Source organism: Canis lupus, chromosome 2 (assembly GCF_003254725.2).
Source record: "Canis lupus dingo isolate Sandy chromosome 2, ASM325472v2, whole genome shotgun sequence".
In the NCBI taxonomy this organism is placed as follows: Eukaryota; Metazoa; Chordata; class Mammalia; order Carnivora; family Canidae; genus Canis; species Canis lupus.
Genome location: NC_064244.1, coordinates 68,598,917 through 68,622,502, shown reverse-complemented (window position 1 = coordinate 68,622,502; position 23,586 = coordinate 68,598,917). Strand labels below are relative to the sequence as shown.

Here is a 23,586-nt window from a genome sequence, read left to right as displayed (position 1 = left end):
CCCTTCCATTTAGGGGATGGTAACTGTTATCTCGTTCCACAGGTGAAAAAACGGAGGCTCAGAGAGCTCAGAAGTAGCTGCTCCAGCATCAGAGCTAGGAAATGTCACCTGAGCTTGAAACCAGGCCTACCGACCCCAAAGCCACCTGGCCTTGGTCCATCTGATTCCAATACCCTGTGGTCCCAACATTATCTCTTTGTGGCCTGAAACCAGTCCTTCCCCTGGGGGTGGACCACAGGGCCCCCAGTGCCACCACAGACCGGGCCCCGCCCAACCACAGCCCCCACCCGGCCTTCCCACTGTCAGCTCTGTGGTTTCCCCAACACTCTCAACCACCAGCAGCTTTGACCATAATGGTTCCCACGAGGGTTGCTGGTCAATTTTCCTTGCTTGGTTCTCAAATTCTCCCGAAGGGGAAAGTAGCTGAGGCCCGCCCGGCAGGGTGGGGAGGGCAGGCCAAGCCACCCCTCCCTACAAAGCCTCCATGTCTATCTCACACTCAGGCCACACAGTATCATTTCAGCTTAATTTTATTTCCTCTTATAAATGGGCACAGCACGGGAAGTGTTAAAAAAAAAAAAAAAACACAACCAAACAAAAAACAGAAACAAACAAACAAAAAAACCCAAACAGCTCCTTCACAAGGCTGGGACAGGTGAGTACCCATGGTGGGGCAGGCACCTGGGCCTCTTTTTCCAGTCTTTTCCCTCCACTTTTCCTTAGAGATTTGGCCATGAACTCAGGACGGGTGTGGTTAATAAACGGGTTATGGGGGAAAGGGCAGGGGAAGGCCTGGGGGAGGAAAGGACAAACGCCCGCTCGGCCCAGGCCGGGTTCTTGGAGGGCTCTGTACAGGGGAAAGGACGCACAGGAGGGACACTGTCTTCAGGGGGCTCTCTGGAGCCACACTGCCTACGAAAAATATTTACATGTATTTGCCACGCTGGGGCTGGGCGCGCTGAGCTGCCAGGTGGGCACCTGGGGGATGCTGGAACCATCAGCCCTTAGACGGCAACCCCAGGACCCGGGCTTGGCATCTCTGTAAATCTGTACAGTTTGTGGGCTTCTATTTACAGGCAGGCGGCCTGAGGAAGCGAGTCCGGGGTGGTGGCTGTCAGGAGAAATGCAAGAGAGCCGAGGAAGTGGTGGCCACTCCTGCCCTGCCCAAGAGGCAGAGGTGGGCCTCCTTCCTGCGCCCAGGACCCCCGCCCGGAAGCCTGGACAGATGGCTTTGCCAACCCCAGGGCGGGGTCTGGCCCACGCACCCCAAGCCACTGCCCGCAGACCCACCCCATCCAGCCCTGGTTACCAGCCATCCACGTCCAAGGTTCAAGGGGACAAACCTTTCAGGAGAGGAACCCCTCTGGCCTCCTAGGAAGACAGAGTCTGGGTTCTAAAAGTCACAGCTGGAGGGTGTGCTCAAACCCCACCTCCAGAGGCCCCAGCCGCTCTCCATGGCAGCTGAGGCCCCAGAGACATTCTCAAGCCGCATAAGCTCCCTCCCCTTTGGAATTTGCCCTGCTTCCAGGAAATGCCAGGGCCCTGCAGGACACCCTGGGACCTATCTGGGCAGGCCCTGCACGCATCACACCTCGTGCCCAGGCTGGGTGAGAGCCCGGCACACACATTGCACCTAGGAGAGCTCCAGCTCATCCTTTAACCGACCTCTCTCCTGGACCACCCTGCCCGAACTGGGCTGGCCAGAGCGGATTTGGGCGAGTCAGACTGTGTTCAGTTTCCAGAGGATCAAGCCTGGGTCTTTGTCTCGGGTCCAGGACTCCAAAAACAAGGCCCTCGGCCTCTTCTCTCAAATGCTAAGGACAGAGAGAAGGGGCCCGTGCCAGGAGGCAAAGCCCCAAGTTAGAAGCCAGGCCTTGGGATACGGGGAGTCAGGCCCACTGGGCCCGGCTAGACCCACACAGACCACTCCGAGCCCATTCCAGCCAGACCCAGCCCAGCACATCCATCCTTGCTGGGCCCCCCCATCGTGGGCTCCAGCCCCTGAAGGGGTCTCCTACCCCAGGCCCACTCTCCCTGGGTTCACGTCCTCTCTCCTCCATGCTCTCTGGCTTTTCAGCCTTGGCCTGCCCAGGCCTCGTCACCAGAGCCACTAGCCCCAAGACAGCAGCCAGCCAGGGAGCAGGGTTGAGGGAGGCCAGTGCTTTGGTCTCCCCCTCCCCGGCCCTGCTGCTCCGGGGATGACTGAGGCCAGGTCACCTCACCTTCAATAGATTGCAGGCCCAGAGTGCCTCCCCTCACTCCTGCCCCCTTCAAAGGCTGGGCTCCTTGCAAGCTTCCAGGCCCTACCCAGGGGGACACGGAGTCTAAAGGATGGAGCCCCGGGCTGGAAGTAGGATGGTGGAAAAGACAGGGTGTGCAAGTTCCCTGGAAGCTCGCCCTCAACACCTCAGGCACCCCTACCCCTCACCCTGCAGAAGTCTGCTGCCAGGGAGTCTTGAAAAGGGAACAGAAATAAAAGCTGGGTTCCTGACTTTAATCTGGGTTGAAGGTGAGGGGTGGGGGAGTGAGCACCAGCCAACCACAATTCAGGCCACATCCCGGGGCTTCAGGAGCCCCCACCAAGCACAACCGCCCCAAAGGAGATTTGCAGCCCCAAGTTTAAAATATCTACAGAAGCGGCGCCCCCTGCAAAGGTGACAAAGAAGGGGGAGGCGGGCTGAGGCCTGCGGCACCCCCGCCCCCACCTGCTCTCTGCTCCGGGCCTGGGGCAGTGTGTCTGCAAGGGCTGCTTCCAGCTGCACCTGGGAGAACCAGCAGGTGGTTTGGCCAATGAGTGGGTGAGTGTCCACGGGAAAGGCCCCAGGGTGGGACCGAGATGGGCCTCGCAGGCCCGGGGGAGAGGGTGCAGGAGGCCCGGGCGGCAGGGCCCACCCTCGCAGGCACTTTGGGGACTTGTGTCCTGGGAGGCAGAGTCGGCCCCTAGCTCAGAGCAGAAGGGGGACAGAGGGAGACCAGGAGCCAGGCCACACGCCCTCCCCGCCCAGGGCTTAACGGTCCTGGCAGACCCCAGCCCCCTCCCCAGCCCGGGGCCGCATTCCAGGAAGCAGCCTGCCTTTCTCAGCAAGGCTCCCAGAGTCCAGGGCCCTGGACTACCGCCCTGGGGGGCTGCAGAGGGGAGGGAAGCAGGCCTCAACGATGTGCAGTGCCCCAGAGGGCGTGTAGCCCATCCCCTCCGTGCCACACCTGTATTCTGGGATTCTGGGAAAGGCAGTATGTGCCCAGCATTCTCCTCCAGTGCGAGCGCAGGGCTGTGTGGGGGAAGATTGTGCATCCACGTGGGATTGTATCTGACAGGCCGGGGTCGGTGGCAATGTGGTTGGTGTTGGCGTCGTGGCGAGGGACCAAGTGTGACAGGGCAGTTCAGGGAACCCAATATGGGCTGATTGTTCCAGCCTGACTCCACCCTCCCCAGTGAGCCGGAAAGCTGGAGACAACATGCGTGGTGCCACAGTGTACGTGGGGGGAGGCCGAGAGAGGGGCAGGCCGCACCAGCAGGTGGGGATGTCTGGTGACTTGCATTGTCGTGAGCATTGGGGGGAAGGGGGCGTGAGAAACACGTGAGAATCAGCATCTTTGGAAGAATGTGTGTCTGTGACGGGTCTACATGGGTTCGGTGGTCAGGACTGCATATGATTTGGTCATCGCCTGCTTCTGTCTTTGTGTGTGACATTACGTGTGACCGTGTGGGACATGGGGTCTATGCAGAGCCCACTCGCAAGAGGGAAGTCCCAGCCCCTCTCGCCAGTGGTGGCCAGGGTACTGTCAGGAAGTCAGTTCCTTAGAGGCGGACAGGGATGAAGGTGAGGCCTGTGGAACATGTGCACAGGGCAGGGATGAGGGGAAGAGGACCCCACAACCCCAGAAAGACCAAGACAAAACCAGGCTGGCGGCATGAGGTCCCCTCTCTCCTGGGCAGAGAGGAGCCCTGGGACAGTAGTGAGAGGCTGCAGTGTCTTCAGTGATTTCAGGGGCTGAGCCTGCCAAACGCTAGTCCTGGGAGCCAGCCTGAGTGCCTCTCGACCTCCAGGAGACCTCAGCCGGCCCTGTGGGGACAGGTCAGGGCCCAAGCCCATCTCAAGCCCCACCCCTCCTCCCAGCAGCCAATCCAGAGCTTCCTTCCTCCTGTCCAGCTGACACGAGGTCCCGAAGCTGGCTGATTGCGGGGAGAGCGGGGAGGCCAAGATGAGCTCGTAAGGGCACAGTCTAGGGCAGATGGCAGTACCCACAGGCCCTCAGGCAAGATCTGTGAGAGGCTGGCAGTCTGGGCAGACCTTGGGAGGGCAGGCAGAGATGAGCTGGGCCAGGCTCCCTTCCGGGCCCAGTCCCAGGCCAGGGCTGGTGGGGCCAGGCTGGGGGCTAGGCAGAGGGGTGATGCTGAGCTACGGGAGGCACTGTGGCTCCGCTAGGCGTAGAATTCCTCCTGCTTATCAGGCTTCTGGTACGTGACGCTCGCCTGCTTGGGCTCCTCCAGGGTGTAGCTTCCTTCATCCTTCTTCTTCATGCGGTAGATGAGTAACGTGACTAGGAAGGCAGCGAACAGGGCGCCCACCACCCCACCTACAATCACAGCTGTGGAGGAAGAAGGCAGAGGTCAAGGGCTAGGACAGGGCAGGATGGGCTTGGGGCCTGGGGGGAGGGCAGAGGAACCCGGGTGGGGAAGTGGCTGAGAGTCTTGAATCTGAGACTGGGGGTGGGGTGAAGTCAATGCTAACTCCGCCAGCACTGGGTGGCATTCGCAGCCCCTCACCATGGCCTGGCTCCACCCTGGGTGCCTGACCCAAGCTAACTCACAGAATCCCCACACACACTCTCAGGGAGGTGCCACAGTCCTCGTCGAATCAGCCAGAAGATGCTCCGATATTTTAGCTCCTCCCAGGCCCCAAGCCTCACCTACGAGCACCTCCTTCCGCTCCAGGATGCTTTTCTGAGGCAGCTGAGCAGCTGAGCTGCCGGAGTCGATGGCATTGTCCAGGAGGCCCGGGCCAGGGCGCGCACCCTTGGGCAGCGTCCCCGGCGGAGGTGACGGCTTGGCTGCAGCCCCGCCCACGGCCACCACCTCATTGGCTGTGTCTGGCTGTGTGGTCTCCTCCTCCGGCAGCTCAAAGTCCCCACTGGGCCCCCCGCTCACTGGCACCTCGGGCTCATCCCGGATCGTGGTCAGGACGGACTCCAGAGTTGGGGTCTGTGGGGAGGGTGGCATGAGCCCGGGAGCCAGGTCTCCCCACACCTCTTGCTGTGCGGCAGCCCACCCCACCCCCTACACCACCCCACCTCCCCGGTGGGTCTGACATTTACTAAGCACTCACTATGTGCCAGGCACTGTGCTAAAACAGGTGATGGACATTTTACCCTCACGACATCCCCACGAAGGAGGTATTATCACCCCTACTTTAGAGCAGGTCCAGAGAAGTTAAGTGACTTGCCAAGGACACACAGCTAGTACGTGGTGGAAGCAGAGCTAAAATCCAGATCTCTCCAGCTCCAGCGGCCTGTGCTTGTAACCAGCACACTACATCTGGCCATGTCCTGTCCCCAACCCGCCTCCGTCACCTCTCCCTCTAGCTGCCTGAGTGATGATCCTTGGGAGACTGCTGTCGAACTGCTGTTTGGGGTCTGCTAGACGCAGTCTGGTCCCCAGGCCACGTACCTGAGGCAGAGGGGCGTCCCTTAGCCTGGGGGTCAGACCAAAAGCACAACTGCAGAGCATGATGCCCCCTGGAGGTGTGTCCAGGAAACCCCCTGGGGGAAGCAGGACCAGGGCTCGGATGCCCCACGGACGTGCACGGAGACCCAGCCTGGCGTCCTGCTCTCCACGCCCTGTCACTGTTTCCCCTCCCCGCTTGGCCCACATCCTTGAGACACCGGACAGGCCCAGTGCTCAGAGGAGCTGAGGGCAAGGCCGGCATCCCACCGGGGCTGGCACTGACCTGACGGTGCGCCACCACCCGAGGGCCCCGCTCCACGAGGAGGGCTAGGGCTGCAAAGGGCTTCTGGACCCCGGTCAGCGCTGGTCCCCGCATCCCCCGCAGGCACCAGGCTACTTCTCCCATTTCCTGGATCCCACGCATCCCCTGCCTTCCTGACATCTCCACCCCTTCCGTTCAACCTCAGCCCGACCCCCCCACACACACACATGTGCACCCAGTCCCTGGAGGGGCTCGAACCCTGACCCTGCCTTCGCCCGAGGGCGGCCCGGGCACAGGGCCGCAGCGTGAGCTGCAGGTTCTCCTCTCCGTCACCCTCAGGCTAACGATGGCGATGGTGCTGACGACGACGACGACGACGACGACAGGGAGACCCCTGGTTGGTTTACTCTGCCAGGCACTGTTCCTGGCCCTGGACAACCCCCACCACGCTATGGGTCGCATCCTATTAGTTCCTCCCCTCACAGACTCAGGGCCAGCCAGAGGACACCGCTGACCTCCTGGCGTCACGAGGCCACCATGGGCGGTGGGAGAACTTCACCAGGACGCGGGCCGCCCCCCACAGCTGGCTTCACCCACCTCCTTCCCCGTGTGAAGCTTGTCCCACGTGGGAAGCCCAGGGCCTGGTCTCCTTCCCACGCCACTGACCTCTGTGCACATCCTGGGACTCCCTCCCAGCCTCGGCCCCCCCGGCCCCATGCCTCTCTCGCCCTTTCCATCCATGTGCGGCTTACCCCCAGGCCCTGACCCACGCTCCTCTGCTCCCACTCCCCGCCCTCTCCCCAGCTGCTCACCTGAGCCACCTCCGTGGGGCCAGGGGCCGTGGTCCCCAAGGGCAAGGTGCTCTTCTCGGGGAGGTCAGGCTCCTGGGTGGTAGCCGGCCTGGGAAGGGCCCTCGGCCTGGAGGTAGCTGTGCTGACCATCCTGGGTGTTGGGGCCTCTGTGTCCAAGACAGCCACCGTGGTGGGAGGGGAGGGCGCCGCTGGGGTGGTGGCCCGGGCCGTGGCTGCCGTGGTCAATGGGAGAGGCAGGAGCCTCCGTACGCCGGTGGTCCTTATGACAGAGGTGGTGGCCGTGGAAGGGGGTGCCGCAGGGATGCTGGGGACGGCAGTGGCCACCGTGGCGGGCACCGTGGCCACGGTCAGGGCCCCCGCCGTCGTGGCGGCCGTGGGAGCCGTGGGAGTAGAGATGGTGGTGGCTCTCTGACTGGGCTCTTCCGGGACCTCTGTCACCACTGGGGGGCTGGTGGCTGGTTCCGGGGTGGGGTGCTCAGAGGGGAGCTCTTCAAACGGGGTGCCCACGGGCTGGATGTCCACGGTGGGCAGCACTGCAGCTGTAGTAGACACTGCCATGGCCACATCCGGGCTGAACCGCATGGCTGTCTCAATGCCCGACTCCTGCTCGAAGTCTGGGGGGGCGGGGGAGAGGAGAGAGCTAGGGAGCTGGGGGATTGTGAGGGGTGTGAGGGCCCCAGGTAAGCAATGGCCATCAAGACTGGGGGCCGCTCCCATCCTCATCTGCACAATTTTTCCAGGACGAGGCAAGAGAAAAGAGGCAGGCACAGCCTGGCCAAAAGTTGCCAGTTGGCTGGTGGCTGGTGAATGTTCCCTAAGTCCTCTCTGCCTGGCCAAAACTTCTAGAGAGAGCACCTCTTCCAAGAAGTCTTCTCTGATTGTTCCAGACCACCCAGCCTGGGCCTTCTGGCACATTGAATCCAGGCAGTGGCAACTAAAGCCCTATCGGGTCTTTAGCCCTTGCAAAGGCTGGGGGGCAAGTAGGGGAGTGGCATTCTGGGAGAAGTCAGACCTGGGTACACCCTACCATGAGCACGTGGTGGTGGGCATCCTCAGGGCTCCCCCGGAGGCCCAGGCTACAGGCAGACAGCAAGGAGGGGAAGGAGCCCTTCCTACAGGGGATGCTTGAGCAACCTGGCTGCCTCTGAGCCAGGACACATATGGAGGCCCCAGAGGAAAGGAGAGGGAGGAAGAGAGAGAGAGAGAGAGAGAGAGAGAGAGAGAAGGCACAGCCGGGTCCCGGGGCACCTGACCAGGCGGAGAGAGGAGGGGTGGAGAACAGCCAGAGAGGTTCAGCAGGAGAGGCATGACCCAGCAGAGATGGATTTTACGAAGATTAACTTGCAAGAGGCTTACACGCAGTAAGCTAAAGTAGGGAGACTGGAGGCCAGGGTCCGTGGGAGGCCGGGTCCGTGGCACGCAGACCTCCTCCCATCCGTCAGACTGACTTGTCCTCCCCCCTCCCCCACCACTGGGCCCAATCTCCGCATGTACTCCTTTTTTTTTTTTTTTAAGTGATCTCTACACCCAACGTGGGGCTCAAGCTCCCAACCCCTAGATGAAGAGTCACACGCTCCTCTGACCAAGCCAGCCAGCCCCGAGCACACAGGCTTATTTACTACTGGTGTTCAAGCTCCTTCTCTACTCCAGACTGTGATATCTCATGCCGAAACCTTCCAGAGGCTCTGAGAAGAAGGCATATTTATTCTCACCATCCCCAAGGAAGAACACAGGCCCTCAGGGAGGGACAGTGGCCGAAGGTGGTACGGCCGTTAGGTGGCAAAGCTGGAATTCAAACTCGGGGCGCCTCCCTCTCTTCACGCCACTCTGCTGGCCTTTCCTGGGAGCCAGGCCGCGGAACCAGGCCTGTTCCAGGCACGGTGGAGGCATCTGCCCCTTTCCATGGCTCCCCAAACCTGCCCCGGGCTGCAGCTGATCGGACGGGAGGGCACCACCTGACCCAGGTCGAGTGAGCCAAATGATCTTGCTGATGATATGCCACTGCCACCGAGGGGTGGCTACTAAGTTCGCACAAGAGGTGGTGGCAGTGCTGCCACCTGGGTTGGAGAGAGGTGTCTGTGTTCCCTGACAGGTGCGGGAAGTCTGCAGGGGGCTCCAGCAGAGCTTGTAGAGATAGAACCATGGGGAGCAGGGAGTCCTGAGCTCTGAGGTCTCAAGGCCCTGGTTCCAGCCCCAGGAGGATGGTCTGCGCTTCGGTGCTTGTGGTCCCCGGCCTGACCTCCCCCTCCCCATGTGGAGGCCAGCTTGCGTGGGCCCTGGAGGCAAACAGCATTGCCCACCCACAGGGAAGAGGAGGGGGAGGTACTTACAGCCTGAGCCCGACCCTGAGTAGAGGTCATCCAGCTCATCATCAGGGAAGGAGTCGTCATCCCCAGAGCCCTCGAGGTCCACGGGCCTCTCAAAGTTCTCGTTGCGCCAGCGCTGAGCCTGGGGAGGGCAGAGTTGGGCACAGAGCTCAGGACCTGAGGCCAGCAGCCTGGACACGCCCAGAGGGACAACAGACACGCTCACAGGCCAAGTGACAATGAGGGACAGCATTAGATGTGGCCACCCTGTAGGCAAACAGAGCTAGGGCCGGCCTGATTACCACTTCCCACCCACGCAGGGGCCAGGGCAGCAGCGCCATCTGCCCGCCTGACGGCCACCACAGGGGACTGGGCCACTCCCCCATGCCCTGATGGGAACTGCTGGGGGCAGAAGCGGGTTTAGAGCCAGAATGCTGGCACTGAGTCCAGACTCTAGCACTTATTAAATGTGCGACCTGAGGCTAACAAGTTACTTAGTCTCTTCCTGCCTCGGTTTACTCATTACCTAGAAGCAAACCGTGCCTGCCTTCTTGTGGTGCTGTGAGCATGCAGTGTGCTAACGTGTGCAGTGCTGAGCACACCTGCATGCCACAGGCACTCGGCATAGGTTAGCGTGACTCTCAGCGTGGCCCCGTCCTCAGACCCACACTCCAAGTGCCTTTCACAGACAAAAGCCCCCAAGTCCTCAAGGAAAGAGAGGCAGGGCTGATTCCATGGAGGAGGGTGCTGAGGCCCACTCAGCTGCCCTGGGTCACCAGACAGCACAGGACGCACTGAGACTCAGACCCCGTCAGGGACCCCAAGTTTCAGACCTTGCAATCCCAAAGGCAGCGTGATTAGCTCCATTAGTCAGATAGACAAGGGGCCTGGGGAGAATGGGGCTTCCAGAAGGAAGTACCTTGGGTAAGAGTGGGTGCAGGCTCTAGCCCTGGCACTGGGTCTTCCCCAAAACAGGAAGTTGGCCCACCTCCCCGCAAAGGATCTCAGTGCCTAAGTTAGCTCAGGGCTGGAAACCACTTCCACTTCAAGGGGGTCGAGAGTGTAAGAGGGGCTTCTCAAAGGGTCCCGCTCACCTGGCCTAAGAGTCCTCCCGGGTCAGAACCTGGGGAGGCCCGGAGCTGGGGCCGTTCCTCCCCACTGCAACCCTGCAGTGAGAGCCAACACAGTGGCCGGGCAAGGCAGGAGGACCCCACCTGCTGCCACACCTTTGACCCTGGCTCTGCCCGGCCAGGCCCTGCTCCTGAGAGCTTTCCCCCCGAAAGTGAGATTGCCCCCGAGGGCCCGGATCTAGAGGATTAGAAAGGCATCTCCAGCAGAGGGAAGAGAATCAGCACAGCTGCGAGGTGGGGAAGCGTAGCCTGGGCTCTCAGGGCTGGCCCCCCTGCCCTCCAACCTCACTCTGGGTCCCCCTGCACCCCTCCACTTGCTGGATTCCAGCCCCGCCGCCGGCAGCTCCCCATTCCTGGAACATGCCTGTGCTCTCCTGCCTGTCACTCATGCTGTCCCCTCCACGCAGAACACTTCCTCCCCAGCCCCTCGTCCTCCAACTCTTGGCCAGCTAACCTCTACTGCCCTCTCACTTCTGCTAAGAAGCCCCCCTACCCTGATCTTTCAGAGTCTCGTGGTTCTGAATTCACGTCCATCACCGCTTGTGAGCTGTGGCTGCCCAACCCCCTGAACTATTCCTCGTTGGATGGAGGCAGGACGTTGCCTGGCGTACAGGAGGCATTCAGGAAGTATCTGTTAAGGGACAGTTGAGCTGGAAGACGGGAATGATTCCTGGGGCAGGGGCGGAGGAGGGGCAGGCCGGAGCTGCAGCCAGGGAAGCCCCCTCACGGGAGGCTTTCAGTGACCAGCCACAACTTCTTCCTGGAATCGGGTTACTTCTCGTCCCGACCTCAGGTCAGAATGTTGTGAGCGCTGAACTCGGTGGTACAGTCCAAGCATCTGCACTGCCCAGCCCACGTGGGGAACGCGAAAGGTGTGTGAGCAGGAGGGGGACTGGGTCGGTGCTGCAGGCCATGCTCAGCCTCACACCCCCGCTCCACGGGCCCCCTTCTGGGGTTCGTACACAGCTAGGGAGAGGCCCGCCATCCTGGCTTCCTGCCTCAGCCCCGACCACCTGCTTCACGGCCCTACCCAGGCCAGCCAGGGCAAGAGGCCAGGGCGGCGAGCCAGGAGATTCCCTCCGTCCCTCCACCCCACCCCTGTTACCACACACACACACACACACACACACACACACACACGCAAAGTAATGAATTAATCAGTATTTACTTGCTACCAGTGAGTCATGGAGCGGAACAATTAGTGTGATTGCTCCCGTGACTAATTGCTGGGTCTTTCTCAGTTTTAGACATTCCAGGAGCTCAGAGAGCTCTCATCCAACTTACCCCAGCCCCCATCTCTGCCCCCACTGCCCGGAAGAACAAATCCCAGGACCCCAGATGAGGGAGACGGAAGGCTCCCTGCACTCCCAGCCTCTTCACGCCGGGGCAGCCAAGCTGGAGGCCCTTGGAGACGTTCTGCGCAATTCTTAGGCAAGCAGCCAGAAGCCAGAGATGTGCAATTCCTGCTCAGGGCCACGCAAGAGGATGGGGACTGAGCAGGGAAGACGGGGGATCAGATTCCCACTTGTGGGCGGAGCCATCTTCACTGACTTTCCATCCTTCCAGAAAGGCCAGGGAGGAGCTGAGAGACCTCTAGCTGGGAGGAGGGGTTCTAAGAAGTCTGGGGTCCCTGGGGATCCCCAAACTGGGGTAAATGTGGGCACCAAACCAGGGAGTCCACATGACTCCTCAGTGACCAGTGCCACACAACAGCCCCTAACAATCTAACAGTCTGCTCCTGGAAGGGCCTGCACGAATCCAAGGACTGCCCCCAAAGCCACACAGACTCGAACGACACACCTGGAGACAGAGATCACATCCAGACACACCCTGACGCACTCACCTAAAGGCAGCCAGAGAGGCATCTCGTGTTGGCGTGCCTTTGGGTAGAAACAGGTGCGTGCGTGGGGGGGGGGGGGTGCACGCTGTGCAGCTCTGAGGCTCCGAGACAAGCGTGGAGCCTCCTGTGAACCCATCAGCCTCCGCTCAGGTAGCTCTCACCTAGATACTATTCATCCCTAGCTCAGTAGCCATCGACATGACAACCGTTGCCATGGCGACCACCTCCTCCATGCTAAGGACCGGGAGCTCCAGCTCCCCACAGAGATGCGGTGGGGGCAGGAGAGGGAAAGATCACGGAAGAACAGAGAGGATGCTGGGCAGTGGGGAGGGGGGGGACGAGGGCAGAGGGAAGCCAGGGATCAGAGGGGCACGGGGGGGGGGGGGGGCGAGGGCAGCGCAAGGGAGGACTCAGTGAGCAAGAGAAAGCAGGGAAGATGAGGGAAGATGAGAGTGGGAGGCAGAGGGAGAGAACTCGCACATCTTAATTTAGCCTCACACGCATCAGACAAAGCTGGGGAAGGGGCCACCTCAGTGATTTTCCAAACCTGCCTCCGAGAGAACATCCTTTCTGAATAATAAGCGACCCCCAGAGGAGATGGAAGGAGAGCTGGCCAACAGCACAGTCACCCCTGGAAGCACCTGGGGAAGCTCAATGCAGGCGACACCTGTGGGGTGCGGGTGGGGTAAAGGATGCCATCTTCCCCAGCATTCCCCCAAAGCCAGCTGAGTGCCAGCTTGACCCCTCCCTGGGCCAGCTGAGGGGGCAGCGGCTGGGGGGACCCTCCCAGGAGCCCCGCAGGGGTGCTGGTGGCAGCAGCTCCCAGGGGACCAGGAGCAAGAGGAGACGCGGGGACAGGGAACTGAGCCTGAAGGCACCCGGGAAAGCCTAAGAAGTAGCAAAGAGGAGGACGGTGACAACAGCCTCTGACCCCCAAACGACCTCTCCGTTCGCATAATTCCATGCATCATTAACATAATTATCCAAGCCATTCCCTTAAAGGAAAACTGAATCCAAAGCCCCCCACCGCCCCCCCGCCCTGTGGCCTGCCCCCCGCCCCTCACTGCATCCCACCTCCGCGTAAGCTCACAACCCCGTGTTTGATAAACGCATCCACATGGCTGACACCCCCACACACTGCAGCTAGCAGGCAATCCAGGCCGCATCCTGACGCGCACACTGCACATCCCAGCACACACAGCGCTGGGCCCTACAGAAACACACAATTATGAGCAACGTTCACTGACCCCAACCCGCATACCCACCTCAGCTCAGAGACAATACACCCCACACAAGCTTTGGCAAAATCTCATCACCATAGGGTGGCACACACCGCACCCAGGGCACATGCTAACCCATCCCCAAGTCCAAGCATGTTCCCTAAATCACACATCACTGCACACCTTCCCCACGGTAGGGACACAAACCTCACAGGCTGTAAACAGCCTCTGCTCTCACTTGTGTGCCCCACACCCACCACACGGACAGCAAGCACGTCAGCTTCAGAAGCCCCTGACTCTTCTGCTTCCTGCCACCCCAATCCCAGAAGCCCAACTGGAGGCTCCTCAAGCAACTGGGGAAGGTCTGGGCTCCCCACCCCACTGCTCATCCTACACCTGTGCCCCCACAGCCCCCCTCTGCCATGTGGCCTCAGCTCAGAACCACCCACCACTGTCCAGAACCACCCACCCAGCCCTCCACACACACCAATGTCCTTGCACACGGTCCACACATCCTAGCACACATCAGACACGCATTGTGCTTCCAGACACCCACTCCAGCCATGTGTCCCAAATACGACCCACTGCATCATCCTATGCCCTGCTCCCAGATGCCCACCAGCAGGCCCCTATACCTGCACCCCTCCGTTTCCTACACACACACGCACACAAGCACGCATCACACATGCTTTCCTCGGGGGCACAAGCAAGCAGACACAACACCGGGGTGAGACACAGCCCCCTTCCCAGGAGTACCATATCCTTGTCATCTCTCCTCACTGCCTGCTCGCTATGACCCCATCTTGACCCATAGCTTCACCCCAAAGAGGCACCGCAGGCTCCCACAGTGATCACATGGCCCCCCTCACCACCACTCACCTGCACCCGATCCCCTCCAGAGTCTTAGGCCAGTAAGGCAGGGTGAGGGACCCAAGTCAGGTGGACTTGAGGGCGTCTCCTCTGGGTGCAGGGAGTACATTCAGGGAGAAAGCCAGGGAGCCTCCCTCTGCCCCTGGCCTCCTACCCAGACTGGGAGAAGTCTGGGGTCTCTCATGCCCAGCTCCTATCACCTGCCCTCCCCCACCACGAGCTTGCCCTGAGAAACAGGATAGCACGGACGTTAAGCCAGCATGGAGCAGCTCCATTACTCCCCGTGGGACATCAGACAAGCCTCAGAATCTCTCCCCTCAGCTTTCTCATCTGTACAATGGGGGTGCTGAGGATAGTGGGAAGCTCCTGCGGTTGCTATGAGCATCAAATAGTATCACATAGGTACCGGGCTGCGCACAGGACCAACTACAGAGCTGAGTAAATCAACACAGCTTCAATTATTGTAAATTATATGCTAATCTATTACCCTTTCTGAAGATTTTATCTCATTTAATCCTTACCATCCTCATGGTGGGAAATAGAATCAGGATGATTACACTCATGCTGCAGACAAGGCTACTAATGCCCAGAGAGGTTAAGAGGCATTGCCAAGGCCACACAGCAGGGGAGAGTGCAGAGAGAAAAAGAGGTTGGATGAGTGGGGAGAAAGGGCGGGTTACAGAAACAGACACAGACACACAAATTAGGTCAGCTGGCAGGGGGCCAGGAGCCCAGCACCCCTGCACTGCTAATCATGCTGCAAAAGCTAAGAATAAAACCAAGTATAATTAATTCTGCCCAAGCTTCCTTCCCTGCGTGAGCCAGACTCAGGCACTACTCTCGGTGACTAGAGGCCATGTGTGCAGGGGTTGGGAGCCCAGATTCACTGTCTTGGGTTCAAGTTCAGCTTGGCTTACTTGCTGCGTGACTCTGGGCAAGTTCCTTAACCTCTCTGAGCCTCTCTCTGGTTGGATGAGGACACTGATTACAAGGTGGTGTACAGTACTCATCCGTCGGCCTTACGCCGGCACGCTTCTGGCTCAGTCCTCACCGCAAGGCTAACCTCGGCCCGAGCGATCACGGAGTTCGGCTCTTCCTTCTCACCGATGTGAAAACCGAGGCTCAGAGAGGGGCAAGACCTGCATCGTCCCAGTCCCGGGAACGAGCCTGCCCAGCAGCACCAGGGAAGTAAAGTGATTTGTCCCGAGACACACAGTGACGTAACCACTAGCTCGTGGAAGCAGGGTGGTCTCAGCAGAGCCCTCTGGACGCCCACGGGCTCCGTCCCCACCCATCTGTGTCCCCAGAAGGCCCTCAGGCCTGTGAGAACTCGGTGCCCCTCACGCTCACCAGCTCCAACCCGGAGACCCAGAGCGTCACCGCAGGAATGTGGGCCGGGGCCAGGCTCTGGGCAGCAGGACAGCCCAGGGGGCAACACAATGGAGAGCGGGCACTGGGAAGGGGGACGCGTCGGTCCCCACCCCCCACCAGGCCACAGCTGCCCTGGCTGGGAAGCCAGCACCCGCCGCAGCCGCTGGGGACGGGGCCACCGGCCGGGGGGAGGAGGGGCAGAGAAGGTCCCCCTGACCCCCACAGGCCTCCCGCCACAAGATCAGCACAGCCCAGGGGCACACGCTGTCACCGACACCCTGCCACCCTGCCACCCTGCCACCCTGCCACCGCCCTTCTCGCAGACGCTGCCTCCAGGGCCCCACCAGGGCAGCTCAGAGGGCAGGAAGCCCCCCCCCCGCCCCGTGGGCCCAGCCCGGGGCCCGGCCGAGCGCTCTGCAAAGGGCATCCCAGCCGCAGAGGCTCCCCACCCGCGGCCGAGCTCCGCTACACACCCCCTCGCTGCCCCCGATCCCCTCCCCGGGCAGCCCCGCCCCGCCACAGCCGCCACAGCCGCTGGGGCCCAGGGCGAGAGCCCGCTGCTCCCCCGAGCCAGGCAAGCCGCCTTCTCCCTTCTCCCTCGTTCACAAACCAACAGTCGAGCCTGGTGCTCTAAGGGCCTTTCTGATTCCCACGCCCTGGGCAGCCAGGCATCCCTCCGGCCCTCTGTCGAGGAGATCCAGGGCGAGGTTATTTATGAGAGTAAAAGCAGAGATACCCGACATCCCCCACAGCAGAGGACTAGTTAAATAAGTTAAGGAATAACCGTAACGTGGAATATTATGCAGCCATCAACATTTGTGCTTTCACAAACCCACACTCTCTTTTATCCCACCATTAAAAGGCACGAATGGGGGATCCCTGGGTGGCTCAGCGGTTTAGCGCCTGCCTTTGGCCCAGGTGTGATCCTGGAGACCCGGGATCGAGTCCCGCATTGGGCTCCCTGCACAGAGCCTGCTTCTCTCTCTGCCTCTCTCTCTCTCTCTGAATAAATAAATAAATAAAATCTTAAAAAAAAAAAAAAAAAGCACAAATGGATCACAGGTGGCTTTCACTTTTTACTGGCTTCAAAGAATATTTCAGGACATGGGGAAATGCACGCACTGGTTGTCAGGAGGCCATACAGCACGGCTGCTGAGAGGATCGTACAGATGGTTCTCCCAAAACCTGGGTGACCTTGGGCAGGTGCTTAACTCTCTCAGCCTGGTTCTCCTGGTAAACAAAGATAATACCCACCTCGTGGGTTCACAGGAGACTCTCACACATTAACCAAGTGCTCAATAAATGCTGGCTATTAATGCTATTATCCTTGTCAGGTTTAGGAAATAGGTTACGAGAAAACAGAGACCATGATCCTGCTTTAATGAGCTCCCTACCAAAGTGAATTTCTTAACACTGAATCCTACTAAAGCTCTCCAGAGGCTCTCTGGGTGGTGGGATGACAGACAGTCTTTCATTTTTTTCTCAGGACCTGTCTGCATTTCTGCATTTTCCAAGTGTTCTATGATGAACTCAAGAGTACCTTTTTTTTTTTTTTTACGATGTATTTATTTGAGGGGAGGGCGCAGAGAGAGAGTCCCAAAATGACTACCCACTCCCCACCGAGCATGGGCCTCTCATGGGGGCTCTATCCCACGGCCCTGAGGGGAAACCACGGGTCAGACGCTCAACCGACTGAGCCACCCAGGCGCCTCCAGAGTACTTTTATTAGTAGAAGTAGCACGTTCTTTCCGAACCCCGATCCCTGTCACCCTCTGGTCTGTGAAACCCCTTGGCCCTTCATTCTGCAGAGAGCCCCGCAGAAAGCTTGTCCCAGAGGATGTTCATGGGCAGCCAGAAGGACAGAAAGGAACAACACAAAAGCCCGGGGGAGCTGGCAAGGCCTGAGCAGCACGCCTCACACGAAGGGGATGGCCTGGCAGGCCCAGCCCTCTCCCCAGGCATGGAAAGGTCTGGCGGCATGCTGGCCCAGACACTCCCCCGCACCCCACCCCACCCTGTCTTCTCCTGCTAGCCCAGTTCCTGGCCCTGACACTCCTCCCACCCCCGTCCCAGTTGGGGGTACAGGCTGCCCCTGAACAGCTGCCTACCATGTGGCCTAGGCCAAGACCCTGGGAAAAACAGCCCCTTCCTCAATGCAGGGCTGGGATGCCCCTGTCACCACTCTGTCAACCCCAGCCACCTGCCTTCTAGCGTCACCCTCTTGACCATCCTGACTCACGCTGCTCATTTATTCCTATCCCCAAGCTGGTGCCTCAAAGCAGGCCCACCCACTGAGGCACCATTTCCAGACTCAGCTACCCACACCCTCCACTCCCCACCCCCAACAACTAAACCCTTCACAGTGCCTGGAATGGGGGGGTACTCTCAGGCCCACCCCATGCTGTCCCTGCCTCGGAGGGGAACCCTCTTCCCCTCCTCCACCTGGTCAGCACCTACCCCATCTACAAGCAGAGTTTAGGAAGCACCTACTGTGTGCCAGGCACTGTTCTAGGCACTTAGGGTCCCACAATTAGCACGACAACCATGTCCTCACGAAGCTCAGTTAGCTCAAAGCATGCCTCCTCTGTGAGGCCTCCTCGCACCAACCACTGTACTGGTCCAAAGGAGGAAGTCTTTTCTGGGGACGACCTCCACCATTTTGGCATTTACCAGGGAGGAGGGGCCACCAACCATGCTCCCACCTGAATGCTCTCCCCTGAATGCCCCCCACACACACACACCTTCTATCAAATCTCACTGAAGCTGCTCAGCTGTCCTGGGAAGCAGAGACTACTGTCCCATCTATGGATGGGAACAGGGCTGTTAAGCTACCAGTTGGGGCGTTAACAAGACTTGAACCCTGGCCTCACTGACACCAGTTCCCGTGCTCAGGGGTTCCTGAACCCTGGACTACACACAGAGATCCCAGTTTGTGATGTGAGACTCCTTTCACTGGGTGTTGTTCCAGAAGAGGCCTGGGGCCATTCCATCCCTTACCCCGAACAATAGGTAATCACCCTGTAGGGAGCACTCGCTATGTGCCAGACTCTCCATATGCACCTTGCCTCAGTTCTCTTCACAGACCTCTTCCCAGCGAGGGATTATCATTCCCATTTCACAGATGGGCATACCAAAGTGCAGAGGGGGAAGCGACTGGCTCAAAGTCACACAGCAGTGGGACCAGTTACAAACCCAGGGATAGTTGAACCCCAAAGGCCATGCTTTTTGTACCAGAGTGCACACCTATCCCAGCCCTCACCAGCCTGCCCCATGAGGAAGTTCCAATGGCCACTCCTGTGTTCCCTGGGCCCAGAGTGTTTGTGGGACACAGCCTCCACGAATACTTGTTCCATGAAGCGTGTGAATGGGATCATCCCCAACAGATCCATGGTACCCCCTCCCTGCCCCCAATCACTATGTGATCCTGCAGGAGGCTCTGGTCTCCCCATGTATAAAACCAGGGGGCTGGACAAAGCTGCTCTCTGGTCCCTCCAAAATCCAATTGAGAGGACTCCAACTGAGCTGAGAGAGGAGAGAAGAGAAACTGAGCCGGATTCCAGCGTATTTTTTTTATAAAATGACTATGCAAATTATATGCAAAAGACTGCAGATTAGCAGGCTCCCAGTGGAGCCTACAATGCTAGCCACTTTACAACCAGGCCCCGGCTGGCGGGGAGAGATAGCATTTACTGAGCACCTGCTGAATGCCGGGCTCCCTACAAGGAGCCGGGTGAAATGATCCTTATTCCACAGACAGGCCAGACGACCTGAGAGGTCACAGACAACTCAGGGGGAGAGTCAGAATGAGGGAGCTGGGGGATGGTGAGGCAGCTGGAAGTGAGGCCTGGTGGTGGGGAAAGGGCTGGGTGCCCACAGAGCACCCAAGGCCACGCATCTGGTTCTCAGGCTCACAGCACCTGAAGGAAGGCTGGCCCAAAAGCAGAGGGATCCTTGGCTTGATCTTGGGGTCCACCTGAAGCCAGGTGACCCCCAGCCCTCCCCCAGGAAACTGAACGGACCCTGGAATGAGCCCAAGGCAGGCCCAGCCCTCCCGCTGTCCTGGGCAGCCTCACAGCTCTCGCAGCCTCCCCCAAAGCTTCCCAGGCACGTGCCAGCACACACCCGAGGACACACAACACGCACACACACACCCCTAAAGTGTCCCCATCTGCGTGCGGGTCCAAGCCCAGCCTCCTTGAGGAATTGCGCTGTGGTCCCCCTCACCATCCCATTTGCTAGGTTATTTATAACCCAGCAGGAATCACACGTGGTGGAGATGCGGCTCCCCACCCCCAGCCCTAAGCCATCCTGGGGCTTCTGAGCTGCTCCGAAGCTGCTCCGCTTCGAGGGATGGAAGGGATGGAACGAGCCAGACTCGGGTAGTGAGTGAGCCATGGGGGCCCACTACCACTACCCAGATGGAAAAGTAAGGGACAGAGCAAGGAATCAGACCGAAAAACTGGGGGAGGTCCTGATAGAGCCCCTAGAGGCCTGCGTAGGGCCACACACGCCTCCAGCCCAGGACGACACTGCGGATTTGACCAAGAAAGGGAAGGGACAGACTGACGCCCGGGCTCTCACCCTCATCTCCTGAGACCTGGGAGCAAGACCACTTGGGTCTAAATCCCAGCAGGGGCCCTCGGGAGCTGTGGGATCCCAGACGAGTAAGTCCACCTCTCTGAGCTTGTTTCTTCTCCTCCAAAATGGACATAATTAATAGTACCAACCTCAAAGGGTTGGGAGGGTGAAATGAGCTTATCCAAACAGGTGCCTGGCCCAAAGCCCAGCTACTTCTCAGCTGGGTGACCCTGGGGCAACGTACCTGGCCTGAACCTCAGTTTCTCCATCTGCAAATAGGATGGACAATGTGCCCCAGAGGGTCCTGAGGACTGAAGCGATGGCTCTGACACACTGGTGGTCGCCAGACACAGATTCCTTTCTCTTTCCTTCTGCTCTCAGGGGGCCCCACGATTCCTGACCGCCCCCAGCTTCTACCCTTGGGAATCTTTATCTCCTGTCACTAAGCACACAGAGGCTTTTATAGATATTGTGCCACTGAATCCAAACAGCTCCTCGAGGGACAAATTCTTCCCCTAATTTTGCAGTGAGCACCCTGCCTTGTCAAATATAGATGCTCTATAAATACCTGTGGGATGGATGGATGCAAGAAGGAAGGTGACCAGAGAGTCAGAAAAGAACAGGTGTCAGTGAGAAGATGGAGCCGTGGGAGCCTCACGACGTGACGGGGATGAAAAGTAATGCGGCCACTTTGGCAAAGGGTCCAGCAGCTCCTCCAAAGGTTAAACGGAGACTTGTGTATGAGCCAGGAATTCTATGTGTGTGTGTGGGGGGTGCATCCAAGGAAAACATACGTCCATGTAGGTTTAAAAAAAAATAGCCACATTATTCATAATAGGCAAAAAGTAGAAACAAGCCAGGCGTCCATCCGGACAGAGAAATAAAAGTTGGCACATCCGCACAATGGAATATTACTCAACAAAGCAAGCGGTGAGGGCCTGGCACCCACTGCCACTCAGATGAAGCTTGGACACATTACACGGAGTGAGAGAAGTCAGTCGCAGAGGGACCACACGGTGTACGACGCCACGCACACGAAACACGTGAGGCAGGGCCACAGACACGGAGAGGACAAGACGCTGCCTAGGGCTGGGCGGCTGGGGAGAAATGGGGAGGGACTGCTAAAAGGGAGAGGCTCTCTTCCAGGGGTGATAAAAATATATAAAATTGGTGGTAATGGTACAACCCCATAAATACACTAAATATCACTGAATTAGATGCTTTAGATAGGTGGATTATATGGTAGGTGAGTCAAATCTCAATAAAGCTGTTGTGTGCGGGGGGCGGGGGGACAGAAGAATGAATGTCACCTGATGCTCAGAGAGGGTAAGAAACTTGCCCAAGGTCACACAGCAGAGCCCCAACTCAAACATTCAGATGCAAGAGGAGGTAAGCTTTCCCTCTGTTCACCCTTCCCAGCCCACCCCCTCCACCCCCCCCCACCCCCCTGCTCCAGAGGGCAAACGCTGACTCTGTAGACCGCAAGTGGGAGAGGCCCAGCACGGCAAAGGCCAATGGTCTGGTGGGACCACTGGGAGGAGGCGGGCCTGGTGCAGAGTGACCCAGGAGAAGGGAGCCAGCTCCAAACTCAGGCCGGCTGCTCTGTCCACCCCTATATGCCAGCGCCCCAGCTCTGGCCCTCAGTGGTTCTGGGGCACCCTCTGTCCACGCAGCTGGCCCCTGGCTGCCCTCAGTGAGGGGCAGGAGTATGTGGTCCTGCCAGGAAAGGGGGCAGCAGTAGGGGCAGGGCCCCCTGGTAAAGCACGTCTGAATCTGAAGACAGGTCTGTCTGTCCCCTGCCCCCTGTGACTGTCTAAAGCGATCCTGGGGGGATGCCTGGGTGGCTCAGTGGTTTAGCGCCTGCCTACGGCCCGGGGTGTGATCCTGGGGACCCGGGATTGAGACCCGCATCAAGCTCCCTGCATGGAGCCTGCTTCTCCCTCTGCCTGTGTCTCTGCTTCTCTCTCTGTGTCTCTCATGAATAAATAAATAAAATCTTTAAAAAAAAAACAAAAACAAAAAATAAGCGATCCTGGGGACAGACACGTCTCTGGGGCTCACCCCTCAGCCACACCGCCCTCCCCTGGCTCCCAGGCACCCGCCCCTGCCCATCTCAGTTGACAGCCACCAACCACCTCCCCCTCACTGGTTTCCACTGTTCTCCACATAGCGGAGGGCTGGGCCTGTGTCTGACAGGTGCTCAGTATCCCCCACACACCCCTACCAGGCTGAACTGGGGGTGCAGCTTGCATCCGCTTACTGTCCTGCCTCTAGTCCACCACTCGGCACCTCCCCTGGCCCTGGCTCTGGCCCCCCACCTAATCACTGAGGGGGAAGGGGTGACCTCATGGAGCCTCACAGTGCAGACCGCGGGGCAGGGGGCACGAGAGACTTCAAGGAGGGGAAGCCGGACCCCCCAGCCCTCAGTCCCAACCATGGAGTGGAAGGTGCCAGAGAAAACCGCAGTGCCCCAGCCATGGCCACCCCTCCCCGGACATCCACCCGCCCCTGCCTCCCGTGGGCCCAGCCCGCCCTCGTGTGCAGCCCGCCCGCCCTCTGTCCCCTGGGCTCAGATGGAGTCCAAGTGCCCACTAGGGATGTAAGGACCCAAGTGTCCTGGCCCACGGGCCCTGCAGCCCAAGGAGGAGACAGGCCCTCCTCTCCTCACGTCACTTGAACATGGCTTCCCGGACCAGAGCTCCTTCGGGTCCCCCCTGTCCCATCACCTGGCCCCCCGCAGGCAGGTCAGAGGCTCCAGGCGGAGCCCCTGGCATCAGGGCCGCAGTCACGCCAGCTCGGCCCTGCTCCCCGCCGGCCCCCAGCAGGGCCAGCCCAGCCCCAGCCCCAGCCCCGAGCAGGCCCCGCGGAGACTGGATGAAGGAGCCCAGAGGTCAGGCCCTGGGACCGGAGCAGAACAGCACCTGTGGAGAAGGCCGTGGACTGGACAAGCAGGGCTTGAAGCTGGGCTGTGACTGGGACCCCATCCTGTTCCCCAAACCCCGGGACAAGGACAGGGGTCTCAGCCCCTGCCCCCAGGATTACCGGTCCTGGTGACAGCTCTGGGTACCACCTGCCACGCTCTGGGGTAAGTTAAACCCCCGTCCCTGCAGCTGCCCTGCAGCTGCCCTGCAGGGTGACAGTCAGCACCCAGCTTCACAGAAGGGGTACGGTGAGCGCCCCAGCACCCAGCCAACAAGCAGAGGTCAGTCAGAGCCCACGAGCTCTCCATGCTCTGCAAATCCCTGAAGGCACCCAAGTTTTGAGTTTGTGGCATCCGGGGAGTCAGGCAGAAGGCAAAGCTCTGGGTCCCTCTGCCCCCCGCCCCTGCCCTTGCCTTAATCACTGCTAAGGAGGCCAGATGACCAGCTGCCCCTCTGGCCTGGCTCCCTAGACTGTGGGATTAAGGGCTGGGATTAAGGACGGACACACTCCTGGTAGCTCAGAACCCCAGCAACCCGCGTGTGTGCGCGTGTGGACATGCAGGCATGCAGGTGCACACATGCAAGCACACTTGGGGAGTCTTCCTGGGCAT

The 23,586-nt window shown here is 59.6% G+C and overlaps 1 protein-coding gene across 1 annotated transcript in view; it reads right to left on the bottom strand.

Moving 5' to 3' along the window:
* Window positions 1-514: 514 nt before the first annotated feature.
* SDC3 (syndecan 3) overlaps window positions 515-23,586 on the bottom strand; it is a 39,802-nt gene continuing 16,730 nt past the window's right edge. Inside the window, exons 3-6 of the mRNA XM_025447029.3 lie at window positions 9,070-9,187; window positions 6,740-7,353; window positions 4,912-5,203; window positions 515-4,590 (exon numbers count right to left, since the gene is read on the bottom strand). Of these exons, the coding sequence (XP_025302814.3) occupies window positions 4,424-4,590; window positions 4,912-5,203; window positions 6,740-7,353; window positions 9,070-9,187 (1,191 nt within the window). The 3' untranslated portion in view covers window positions 515-4,423. The remainder of the gene's footprint in view (window positions 4,591-4,911; window positions 5,204-6,739; window positions 7,354-9,069; window positions 9,188-23,586) is intronic.